General features: G+C 43.9%; 1 protein-coding gene across 1 annotated transcript in view; it reads right to left on the reverse strand.

Moving 5' to 3' along the window:
* FRMPD2 (FERM and PDZ domain containing 2) overlaps window positions 1–13,493 on the reverse strand; it is a 129,956-nt gene that overhangs the window by 101,023 nt on the left and 15,440 nt on the right. Inside the window, exon 2 of the mRNA XM_043551851.1 lies at window positions 1,979–2,103. Coding sequence (XP_043407786.1) covers window positions 1,979–2,103 — 125 coding nt within the window. The remainder of the gene's footprint in view (window positions 1–1,978; window positions 2,104–13,493) is intronic.

Here is a 13,493-nt window from a genome sequence, read left to right on the forward strand (position 1 = left end):
CAGGGGTCATCTGCTAGTAAAGCATTAATACACTCAGGCTGGCATTTTCAAAGGGGCCTAAGAGAGGTAAGCACCCAACTCCCACTGAATTTCACCAACAGGATACTGAACTCTGCCATTTGCTGGGCCACTTTTTGCTCTATGCTGTCGCTCCACAGTCAACCAGCTCGGCATGTAACCCTGCATCTTACAATAGTGACCCTGCAGTTGTTGACCAATTACTATCAGATACTATTGTGTTTTTTAAATGGAAACTCCAGATCCAAACCATCCCGCATGAACTTTGGGGAAGTTTTTATCTGCATCCAAGTTTCACAACTGCCCCATAAAATGGGTCAAACCAAACACGTGGATCCAAATCCCTGCTACTCTAGGTATGTTTGTATTCAGGTTTTGTGGCTCAGCCTTCTCTCTGCTTTATATACATAGTATATTTCAACCCAAAGGATCCAAAAGCACTTTACAATTGAAAGTTAGGCTTCCAAATCCATATTTATACATCTAAATAACTGGCCAGATTTTCAGAACTGCGGAGCACCGAACAGCTCCCTCTGAAGTCAATGCTGAGTTTTGCTGAAGTGTAGCCCCCTCTGGCATGAAACTGGAGTAAATCCAACCAATCCATACACAGCATGCTGCAAAACAGAGTGTGTATGTGTGTCCGTCCATCCATGTGAGTTTGACCAAACACACCAAAGAGGATGGGTTCAAATGTCCATAAACACAAGACAGGGGTTTATCAAAAAGACCCACACAGACTCAACTTGGTTTATTTCCATTCAAAAGAAGAAGGACTGAGTTGACTCTGGTAGTATTTGTACTTGGGGCTCCTGACCATGTATGTAACAGAAACAGGAGACTCGGGCTACCAAGTCATTCCCTCCAGCCTAGACCATGTAGACGGAATGAGGGTCTCGAAAAGATAAAAGCTAGGGTGTGAACCCTACATGCCTCTGTCTTTTGGCATTTTGACAAAAAGATTAATCATCTTCAGTTTACATCTGAAACATGACTTGTGCATCCCAGACATGAGGACAAGGAAGGAAAGATTAAGGAGTCATACAGCCACAGGGGTACACAGCCAAAGAAGCTATACACTCAATACTAGTGGCAAGTTCTGATGTTTGTAACAGCTTGGGCATGTCTTTACTTAAAAAATTAAAGGCCCTTAAAATAATAAAAATCAATTAACCCTGTCCCCATCTGCTTTCCCCCTCCATAGCACTGTATCAGAAAGCAATTATTGTTTCTAGGGAAGCTTGGTTGTTTAGACCTTTTATCATTTTACTTAAAACCAGAGACATTCAAGAGGCTTAATAACACCTCAAACTGTGGCATTCGCTTGGCATGACCGATACGTAAAACGTAAGAGACAGAATACTCAGCCCTGCACCAACCTAGACTTCTGCTGCTGCCTGTTCCCCTTCGTCGTGACCTGCCTCGCAATTCTCAGCCCATCTGCTTATCACCAAGAAGAATAAAAGCCTCCTACTAGCTGAATGGGTAGCCACCTGGATTTGTCTTGTATTCCCTTATGCCAACACAGGAATGTTAGTTACACACTTTAATGGCCTAGCACTTTGCGTCATTGTAGCAAGGTGTGCCAGCTTTTTAACAGAGGACTGGAAGATACTTCCTGGAAGGGATTTCAAATCTCCTGCTGTCACAGACAACTCCATCATAAAGAATACCTGTGGGACGCTGGGCAGAGGACGTGACCTCAGAGCAGCAATTTAGCGCTTGAGGAAAAAGCTATCCTGTAATGAACTCCCTGCTGGTGTCCCAGCAGATTACACAGAGATAGCTGTCACATTTAAAAATGTCTCAGTCTGTTCTAAAGGATCCTGCCTTTCCCATCACTGCTCTTTGTCTTGGTAATGGGGAATCCAATGAGTCCTTCAGAACAATATGAATGTTCCAGAGTGACCAGTGTAGGCAGGTAGATGGAGAGCTACCAAAACATAAACCATCCACTCACCTTTGGGCAGGTCCTGGAGAAGATTTTCTGTGGCCAAGTGTAAGAGAGCCCATATCTCTTCCTCCTCCAGAGGGTTTCCCTTCAGCTGCAGGACCTCAGCCAGAGTCACACACGAGCTGCTCATCCTTGCTACAATAGAAACCAGACAGCTGGAGCTGACTGAACTGTTCAGAACAAATCACATTCATTGCACATTTATCCCCTTTTCAGGGTAGCAAACCATTCATGAACCTTATTTATTAGACCTTAGGCAGCATGTGTAACACATCACCGGATTGTTTGGGGCAAATGATTTCCATCAACCAGATTCTTTGTGGAAGTGGCTGGTATGATTATTCATTATTCAGGCTGCATGAGTGGTCACCTGAATCACATGACATCATTTCTGCTGCCTGATTGGATGACTTACACTTTCTAAATAGGAGGCATGGCTGAACAAAGAATTGCTGCTTTGATTTTCCCCAGGGAGGTGGTGGATGGGCCAAGAAGGGAGCATCTGAGAGTGAGAAAGAGCTGGAGAAGAAAGAGATGCCATGAGACAAGAAGGCCTATTAAATGTATGACATTTAAAATCCTTCCCTTGTGCTTTTTTGCACAAGGAAGAGCATAATATCTGGCTATCTACAAGGACCCTAGATTAAAAAAATATCTGGGTTCCTTCCTTGTGAAGGAGAGGTAAACATAAGAACGACCATACTGGATCAGACCAATGGTCCATTAAGCCCAGTATGCTGTCTTCCGACAGTGGCCAGTGCCAGAGGGAATCAACAGAACAGGCAATCATTGAGTGATCCATCCCCTGTTGTCCACTCCCAGCTTCTGGCAATCAGAGGCTAAGGACAGTCAGAGCATGGGGTTGCATCTCTGACCATCTTGGCTAATAGCCATTAATGGACCTAGCCTCCATTAACTTATCTAGTCCCTTTTTTGTATCTTATTATGGTTTTGGCCTTCACAACATCCCCTGGCAATGAGTTCCGCAAGTTGCCTGTGCATTGTGTGAAGAAGTACTTCCTTTTGTTTGTTTTGTTTCAAACCTGCTGCCTATTAATTTCATTGGTGACCCCTGGTTCTTGTGTTATGACAAGGCGTAAATAACACTTTCTTATTCACTTTCTCCACATGAGTCACAATTTTCTAGACCTCTCTCATCTCCCCTCTTTGTCATCTCTTCTGCAAACTGAAAAGTCCCAGACTTATTAATCTCTCCTCATATGGAAGTCATTCCATACCCTTAATAATTTTTGCTGCCCTTCTCTGTACCTTTTCCAGTTCTAATATATCTTTTTTGAGATGGGGCAACCACATCTGCATGCAGCATTCAAGATGTCGCTGTACCATGGATTTATATAGAGGCAATGTGATATTTTCTGTTTTATTATCTATCCCTTTCTTAATGATTCCCAACATTCTGTTTGCTTTTTTGACTGCCGCTGCACATTGAGCGCATGTTTTCAGAGAACTATCCACAATGACACCAAGATCTCTTTCTTGAATAGTAACAGCTAATTTAGACTCCAACACTATTGATGCTGGTGAGGCAGATCTCCTATTGCCTTGAGACCTGTGCTTTTTCCTCCCTCTCCCCTCAGAAGATTGCATAGAGAAGGGTTTGGAGGCTCTCGCCGATTCGGCAGCTGATGACGACTGAGGTCTGGAGCTCAGGGTGGACATAGCTCAAGAGTTTCATTCACCTTCACCCAGCATGACCCCGTGGTGCGGGGCTCCAGATCTAATGCCCACATTGACAGAGCTGCCTTATGGTCCTTGTGTCAGCAAACTCTGAGCACCCCTAGACATGAGATCACTGCTTGAGGGTCACCAGAAGTGAGTCTAGCTGGACAATCACTCAAAGGAGAAAGAACAGTTACTTACCCTCCTGTGGGCCTTTGAAATGTGTTGTCTATATGGATTTCACAACCTGCCCTCCTTCCCTGCTGCTGAGGAGTCCTATATCACCTGGAATCTGGAAGGAACTGAAGGGTGCTTGCAGCTACCCTGCCCTTTATGCCCTCAGCTACAGGGCACCACAAGGTATTTGGGGTGCTGGCACAGCCCCAACAGACACTGCTATTCCACAGAGTCTGATCTCACGCACATAGGGTGCATGTGCAGTAGCAGTAGAATACCTGCGGACAGTCACTCAAAGAAGTAGTCAAGATTGCCCATGCAACCTTAACTCTGCCCCCTGTACAAAGGCATCATTATCACACAGATTCTAATTACATACTGAGCACATACTATTCCTTAAACAATATAAATGCATGCAGTTTTTTTCCTACAGTTGTCCATACATGTATGTATCATTTTGTAGCACTTTTCAGCACAGGCCAGACAGTCATTTATATACAAGATGCATCTTACAAGGTTGTAGCTACCCCTAGATGATCACAGTGAATGATCTCCCCTGTGAAGCCCGGCTTCATTCAGTAATACACTTCACAAGAAGTCTACTCCACAACTTTTAGTCACACACAGCCTATCTTCCTTCCAGAGGCAGCTTAACAAATAGGGAATGGCCTTCAGTAATGCACTCCTCATATCTTTCCGGGAATTACTTTCCTTGCATACCTGCTATACACCAGTGTAGACTCACTTGTTCTCAATGGGCCAAATTCAGAGCTGATGTGTAAGAGAGGGTAAGTTACATTGATGAACAGATGTTAGTCTAAGTGAGTCTAACTTACATTTTATGGTGCCAAAAGACAGTGTGAATTACCTCAGTTTAGATTCCTTTATAACCATTTACACTGAGATTCACCTTTGAATATACCCTGAAGTTTCTAATACCCTTCCAGCTCAGACTTTCTCTTAGAAACAAGCAGATGTACAAAAATCCACATGAGATATTCTAATCACCACCTTAACTCTAACTCCTAAGATATAACTATCAAGAGTCATAGCATTTCAGTTTATAGGTTATACACAGACTGTTAAAAAAAGGCTTAAAACAAAAATTGCAGCCTATTAAGTGCAAATAAATCCACAGTAATTATAACTGCCTCGCACCAAACTACACATGGAAGTCTATGGCATACATGTACTCTGTTGAAATACATTTCAAGGTTTATTGCAGAATACTAACATTGCAATTATTTTGACATTACACAAGAACACTGTTGTATATCTAATATTGGTATTTAACTAAGACAGATCTTCCTATAGTACATCTTCTGCTATACATATACACCCTACACAGTGTATATGTACATACATCTTCTGCTAAAATTACACCCAACACTGGCTTTATTCATTGTCCTTATGTAAGTTATGCCTTAAAGCATACCATAAATATAAAAAAACATTGTTGGACAATTATATTACATAGCAAGATTACAAGGAAGGAAGAATTAAGGTTGCTCTTAAAATATTTAATGTGACTTTTCACATCTATCTATTCTGAAGTGAATGTGTGAACAGTACAGGCATGAGAATTTTTAGGCCTGATTCTGGTTTCACTGATTCCAGTTTTACCCTTGTGTAACTCTGTTGACTTCTGTAAAGTTGTTCCTGATTTTTACCAATGTAAGTGAGAGCAGAATGAGACCCTTTTGCCTTCTGCCACCAATCTTACCATCCAATTCACGTGCACACATGAACATTATAAGAAAAGAGAATTTCTTTAGGGCAGATTCTGCCACTCGTACTCATGGTAAGCAGCACCCTCTTTAGAAACAATAAGTGGACTACTCATGCTACACAGTGTGAGTAAGGGGAGCAGAATATGGCCCTTAGTGACCCACACCCAAATAACCTTAACTCTGCTCCTGTGTTCTGCTAATCTTTTTCTGTGCCTTTTAAATATGAATTTTGGGGAATGCAGTAAATGCCTATATTTTCCACACGGAGAATTGAAAATGTGATAGATAGAACCAATTTGCATAATTGGGATTGTACATATTTGTTCAGTATATTAAGTGTGATCATTTGTTGTGACACTACCAGCTGATATTTTAGCATAAAGGACAGAGTATTATGCTCCTACATAGGAGTTAGGAGTAGGATATGATTTCATTACACATTAGCTTTGTGTCTCATGATATGGGTACATGGCATTGTTTGGCCAAATGGGAAAACACTGCTGATGGCATGGAGTCTGTATATAGTTGCATAAAATCATGCATAAGCGTGACGTGTTAATTCTGCATGCACAGCTACGAGAGCAAGTTTTGCAAGCTATACATGCCTTGTGTGTGCCACTGAGCATGGTTCCATGGGGCTCCCAGCACATTGTCCTATGTGAGTCGGATACAGGAATTGCCATTATGGCAAAGGCTAGTGGTGCATCTAGTCTGATGTCCTGTCTCACCAGTGGGCAACATCAGATTCTTAAGAGGAAAGTGTAAGAAACTCCACAGTGGACAATCTCCACAGGGGCAGATTCTTCCTAACCCCCAGGCAGTTAGAGGCTGACTTGTATCCTGAAGCATGAAGACTTATATTCCTCAGCATGCTTTATTCCATTGAACGAAACTGCCGATGTTTTTGTTATTCACAGAAGAGTCTAATTCTTCTCTCACTGACCCCATTACTATGCTGCTATTGACTTCAGTGGAGTCACTCCAGTCACTGGTGACAGTAAGATTGAATTCAGACTTAAAAAATGTCTCATCCTGTTTTGCAATCCTGCCAAGCTCTTGTTCTCAATAATCTTTTGTGGCATTGAGTTCCACAGGTTAATTGTGTGTGTGTGTGTAAAGGCTTTGTATCGGGTGAGTAGTGGCAGGACAGTGGCATGCCGAAGAAGAGTGGAGGGGACGGATTCGCAACTGTCCATATCCAGCTGCCATTGCCATCCAGGAGCAGAGGTGTTGGAGTTAAGGATGGTATTGCAGCTTTGAGTTTACCCCACAGCCTGAAAGCTCTGTCCTTTTGGGACACCCCTGTGCATAGTCCAGTTGCCACAGCTGCTTGCTTTCTGCACAGTGAAGAGTTTGGTAGGTCCAGCAGGCTGTTCCTCACCCAGCTTCTTCTTTATAATGCAGTCTTCACCAGGTCACTCTGTGTATGCTTTGGTGTTCTGCATTATTTTCACTCTATTCCATAAGGCTCTGTCCCCCGGATTCACTATCTTCCAAACTGGAAGCCACAGCATTGGCAGTAAACTGAGCCCTGGATGCCCTCTCTGTGGTTTTCTCAACCAACTTGTTGGCATTTCAAAGGGGACCCAACATACTAATTTTAGTCCATGTGGCTTCAAGGGACAGCAAAGCTTCTTAAGGCCCAATCTTAATTAGAAAAGACAGACAAAATCTTCTTAATCTAAGCCATCTCCATTCTCTCCTAGTAATAAATTGCTGGGGCAGCATTTCATTTAACTCTGTGGTACTGGGACTCAGCAGCCAGTTCAAATCCACAATGCTAGAGTTAAGATGTTCCCCCCACCATAGGGTTAATCCACCATGCAGCTTCCTCCTAAAGAAAGCGGCTGTATCTATTTTAGTTGGAAACACTTCTGCCAAGTTAGTTCAGCATAGATGCTTCTAACTAGCTTAAATGGCTTAGTAAACTAAAGTGGAGGGTCAAGGCCGCCCTCGGTGGCATCCCGTCAATGAAGCAAGTGGAGTGACACCAGTTCTGCTTAACCTTCAGAGGGCACGTTTCTCTGAGAAGTCAGGCACGTGTCCCGGATCAATATTAAGCGTAAGTTAAATAAATTCTGCTAGCACTGACGTGCAAAGTTCTCAGAAGAAAGTAATTAGGTTGTGTGGACAGGGACATCAGAATCACTTTAAAGGGTAATAAATTGTTGCTTTAATGCTCCTTTTCACTGCAGGGTCAATGCTTAAGCAGTGTTATTTTAAAAGCAAATTAGCAATTGATTTTTAAACACACAACCCAAGCGTTATTTATTTATGGAGTGTACTTTTGATTTTTGACTTTCAGGGTCAGTGGGAAGTGATATTTCTGTACCATGTTGGAAACAAACACAAAATTGTCCTCATTTTAAGGCGTGTACGCATTTTGTCTTTTTCCAGCCAACCTGGGACTTTTATATAAAGCAGAGGAGTAAAAGGGAGATATTCTCATTGTAGTGCCACACGTGTGCCTGGTCCTTCCAATCAATGAAAGACACGATCCACGCCCCTGGGGGTTTCGGTCTTTAGTTGGACATAACACAAGTGATAAGACACAATGGCTAGGTTAGGAGGAAAGGCAGACAAAGTTAACAACTGTGCAGACTAAGGATCTAACAGCTCATAGTGATTCCATATAATAGGAAGTGAAGAAGAGTAAAATTGAGCCTCCAGGGGGAATGTAGGTCAGAAGAAAGTAATCACCCACATGGGAACTTAGCCAGGATGCTGACGTTAATATCCCTGCTCTGATGATGATGAAAAGTAACAAAGGACCTTTAGCGCCTAATCCTGCTGCCACTGAAGTCAGAGGCAAACCTTCCATTGACTTCAATGGAAGTGGGGGGCAGCTCCTTCACCTCCAAACACACAGATCTCAGTCTGGAAAAATCAGCGTGAAGGACCCTCCCCATTGCACAGATTCACCCATTGCATAATCCCTCTGAGATCAATGAAGAATTTTGTCTCATATGTTTGTGTAGCTCTCAGTAGTGCAATGAGAACAGACCTCAAAGGTCCTTCCTCCAGTACCCACAGGTTTATCATAGTCCCTTTTATTTTGATATATTTCACATTTTGGCCACTGGGGGTCTCCTCCTATGCACATCTCTATCTCCCTGTGAACATTCATGAATTTGGGGTCAATGAAGGTAATAGAATTGATTATGCACGATAATGAACTACAGCTTTGAACCTGAATATGACACTTCATACACCAGGGTCACTTTACGTGCAATTTGGCTTTATTAGATTTGCCAATGTGATTCAGTAGCATGTAAGGGAACAAGCTCACTTTTGTCAGCCTTCTCCTTTATTTTTGCTGTTTTATTCACCATGTAGCAGGAAACAATTGCAAATTATGATTCGCATGCTAGTTAAACAGGCTTTCCTTTCGCAGACACAGCTAGGTGGATTTAAAAACCCAAGAGAATGGGGATATTTAGAATCTTAACTAAGGGAGAGGCATTTTTCATAAAAGCCTTTCAGGGGGATTTCACTGGGGATTTGGTTCAGCTGTGAAAGCAGTTTCTATATAATAAAGGGCACTGCTTGAGCCATATCCTTGATAATATAGTAAAAGAGAGACTACAGGACTCAGTAAGTCCTTGGCAAGGTGCTGGGGAAAGAGTGGGACTCATTGGCTCAAATGTTTCCCTGCTGTTGCTTCAAAGGGCTTGTGCCAGGGATGAATTTGGCCCATCAAGTTATTTGAGCCGCCTGAAAGAGACCAATAACCAGGAGGAGATGAAAAATGAGATAAATGCTTTGTGCACAAATAGTGGAGGGAAAGTAAAGCATCCATCTCAGGCTACAATCTAGCCCTCTGTGAACTGACAGGGGACTCTGCCTGCTCCAAGCCATCTCCCAACTCTCACTGCCAAGGAGCCGTTCCTGGAGAGTGCCTTGCCTTTCCTCTGACCAGGCCTCCAGTCCTGCTTCATCACTCCATCCCCTACAGCTGTGAAAGATCTGAGACAGGACCTCCAGTAATATCAACAAGTGAGATTGCTGCCTTGTCTAAACACACAAGTTCCACTGGTTTAACTAACAGGGGTTTTTTATATGCAGTGTGGTTGTAGCTGTGTTGGACCCAGGATATCAAAGAGACAAGGGGGATGAGGTAATATATTTTATTGGACCAACTTCTGTTGATGAGAGAGACAAGCTTTCAAGCCAAACAGAGCTCTTCTCCAGGTCTCGGAAAGGTACTCCAACCATCACAGTGAAACACAAGGTGAAACACCTCAGAGCTCCAGTATGAAACTGGAGAAAAGCCTGTTGAGAATCTTTGGGTTAAGTTTAGAGGCAAGAGCAACAAGGGTGATGTCAGGGTGGGCATGTGCTACAGTCCACCAGATCAGAAGGATGAGGTAGACGAGGCTCTCTTCGGACAACTAACTGAAGTTTCCAGATCACAGGCCCTGGTTCTAATGGGGGACTTCAATCACCCTGACATCTCCTAAGAGAGCAATACAGTAATGCACAGACAATCCAGGAAGTTTTTGGAGAGTGTTGGGGACAACTTCCTGGTACAAGTGCTGGAGGAACCAACTAGGGGCCATGCTCCTCTTGACCTGCTGTTTACAAACAGGGAAGAATTGGTAGGAGAAGTAGAAGTGGGTGGCAACCTAGGCAGCAGTGACCATGAGATGCTTGAGTTCAGGATCCTCACAAAAGGAAGAAAGGAGTGTAGCAAAATACGGACCCTGGACTTCAGAAAAGCAGACTTAGACTCCCTTAGGTCACTGATGGGCAGGATCCTCTGGGAGGCTAATATGAGGGGAAAAGGAGTCCAGGAGAGCTGGCTGTATTTTAAAGAAGCCTTATTGAGGGTGCAGGAACAAACCATCCCAATGTGCAGAAAGAATAGTAAATATGGCAGGCGACCAGCTTGGCTTAACAGTGAAATTTTCAGTGAGCTTAAACTCAACAAGGAAGCTTACAGGAAGTAGAAATTTGGACAGATGACTAGGGAGGAGTATAAAAATACTGCTCAAGCATGCAGGGGTGTAATCAGGAAGGCCAAGGCATGATTGGAGTTGCAGCTAGCAAGGGATGTGAAGGGTAACAAGAAGGGTTTCTACAGGTATGTTAGCAACAAGAAGGTGGTCAGGGAAAGTGTGGGACCCTTATTGAATGGGGGAGGCAACATAGTGACGTGGAAAAAGCTGAAGTACTCAAAGCTTTTTTTGCCTCGGTGTTCACAGACAAGGTCAGCTCCCAGACTGCTGCACCGGGCAACACAGTATGGGGAGGAGGTAAGCAACCCTCAGTGGTAAAAGAACAGGTTAAGGACTATTTAGAAAAGCTGGACATGCACAAGTCCACGGGTCCAGATCTAATACATCCAAGGGTGCTGAGGGAGTTGGCTGTTGTGATTGCAGAGCCATTGGCCATTATCTTTGAAAATTCGTGGCGATTGGGGGAGGTCCCGGACAATTGGAAAAAGGCAAATATAGTGCCCATATTTTAAAAAGGGAAGAAAGAGAACCTGGGGAACTACAGACCGGTCAGCCTCACTTCAGTCCCCAGCAAAATCATGGAGCAGGTCCTCAAGGTAAGGAATCCATTCTGAAGCACTTGGAGGAGAGGAAGGTGATCAGGAACAGTCAACATGGATTCACGAAGGGCAAGTCATGCCTGACTAACCTAATTGCCTTCTATGATGAGATAACTGGCTCTGTGGATATGGGGAAAGTGGTGGATGTCATATATCTTGACTTTAGCAAAGCTTTTGATATGGTCTCCCACAGTATTCTTGCCAGCAACTTAAAGTATGGATTGGATGAATGGACTATAAGGGGGATAGAAAGCTGGCTAGATTATTGAGCTCAATGGGTTGTAATCAATGACTCGATGTCTAGTTGGCAGCCAGTATCAAGTGGAGTGCCCCAAGGATCCGTCCTGGGGCCAGTTTTGTTCAACATCTTTATTAATGATCTGGATTATGGGATGAATTGCACACTCAGCAAGTTCGCAGATGACACAAAAATGGGGGGAGAGGTAGATATGCTGGAGGGTAGGGATAGAGTACAGAGTGACCTAGACAAATTGGAGCATTGGACCAAAAGAAATCTGATGAGGTTCAACAAGTGCAGAGTCCTGCACTTAGGAAGGAAGAATCCCATGCCGGCTACAGGCTGGGGACCAACTGGCTAAGCAGCAGTTCTGCAAAAAAGGACCTGGGGATTACAATGGACAAGAAGCTGGATATGAGTCAGCAGTGTGCCTTGTTGCCAAGAAGGCCAATGGCATATTGGGCTGCATTAGTAGGAGCATTGCCAGCAGATCAAGGGAAGTGATTATTCCCCTCTATTTGGCACTGGTGAGGTCACACCTGGAGTACTGTGTCCAGTTTTGATCCCCCCACTACAGAAGGGGTGTGGACAAATTGGAGAGAGTCCAGCGGGGGGCAACAAAAATTATTAGGAGGCTGGGGCACATGATTTATGAGGAGAGGCTGAGGGAACTGGGATTGTTTATTCTGCGGAAGAGAAGAATGAGGGGGGATTTGATAGCAGCCTTCAACTACCTGAAGGGGGTTCCAAAGAGGATGGAGCTAGGCTGTTGTCAGTGGTGGCAAATGACAGAAAAAGAAGCAATGGTCTCAAGTTGCAGTGAGGGAGGTCTAGGCTGGATATTAGGAAACACTATTTCACTAGGAGGGTGGTGAAGCACTAGAATGGGTTACCTAAGGAGGCGGTGGAATTTCCTTCCTTAGAGGTTTTTCAGGCCTGGCTTGACAAAGCCCTGGCTGGGATGATTTAGTTGGTATTGGCCCTGCTTTGAGCAGGGGATTGGACTAGATGACCTCCTGAGGTCTCTTCCAACCCTAATATTCTATGATTCTATGTTTAGTATAAGTAATTAGCACATAATATAAGGGACCTTCAAGGTAGAGTGGCCCATTTTAATTAATTTAGTTACACTGGTGCAAAGCCCTGTGTGGACACTCGGTTGATCTGCAACTGGCTAATATTGATCTAGCTTAATTCAGGTACTAAACTTTGAAGAAGCATCTGAACTTTTGGGTGCCTATCCAAATCTAATAGGATCATTCTTTTGAGCATTGCCTCTTTTGATGAAAGATAATTCCATTGCTTATTTGCAGGGGCAAATTCCATTGCTCATTTGCAGGCTAAGGAGGCAGCTGCCTCTGGCACCATATCTGAGGAGGCACCTACAAAGCTACTCACCAGCAGGCCAGGCTTGGACCAGTCTTCTTTAGCTATGATGTCACTGGCCTTCTCATCTAACCCTTTCAACTAGTGTCCTAAACTTCTCAGCTATGGGCCGCGGGCACCCTTTGTGTCATCTTTGCATTGTCTGCTATGGCATGATTTTTGAAGCACAGCTGCAGTCAGGACAGGGAACTTTAAGCACCCACTGTAAATAAGTGGACAGAAACAAGGGGGCTCAATACAGGTCAAAGGTGGAACTCCGATTAATGTCAGTGGAAGTAGGATTGCGCCCAAGGACAACATTTTGGAAGAAGAAATTACACCATCCTATAAGATGCTGTGCGCACTCCACTTACAAGTCCAAGCAGGATCAAACACCAAGCAGGTAGCAGGAAGGTAACTTGGAGAGATCTTTCCTAACGCAGTGACAGAGACCAATTCCAGTCTTTATGTTGAGGGACTGATTTTACTGCCTTTGAAAGATGTGATTGTCTGAGAGGTGGCTTAACAGTCTAAACATCTAGTCTCACGACACCAACAGTCTCCACAGCCACAGGTTGCAATACAGTCAAATCAGCCTTTATCCTTCTTGGGGCGGATTGGGGAGATGAAACTTTAAAAAGCCTAATTCGGTGAAAGGTCTCACAGTGCTTCCTGTTACATACTCAGATGCTACAGTTCTGGGGTGACATCCCAGCCCCCTTTAAGCCAATGGCAAAACCCCCACTGGCTTCGATGGGGCCAGGATTTTATCCA

Source organism: Chelonia mydas, chromosome 7 (assembly GCF_015237465.2).
Source record: "Chelonia mydas isolate rCheMyd1 chromosome 7, rCheMyd1.pri.v2, whole genome shotgun sequence".
NCBI lineage: Eukaryota > Metazoa > Chordata > Testudines > Cheloniidae > Chelonia > Chelonia mydas.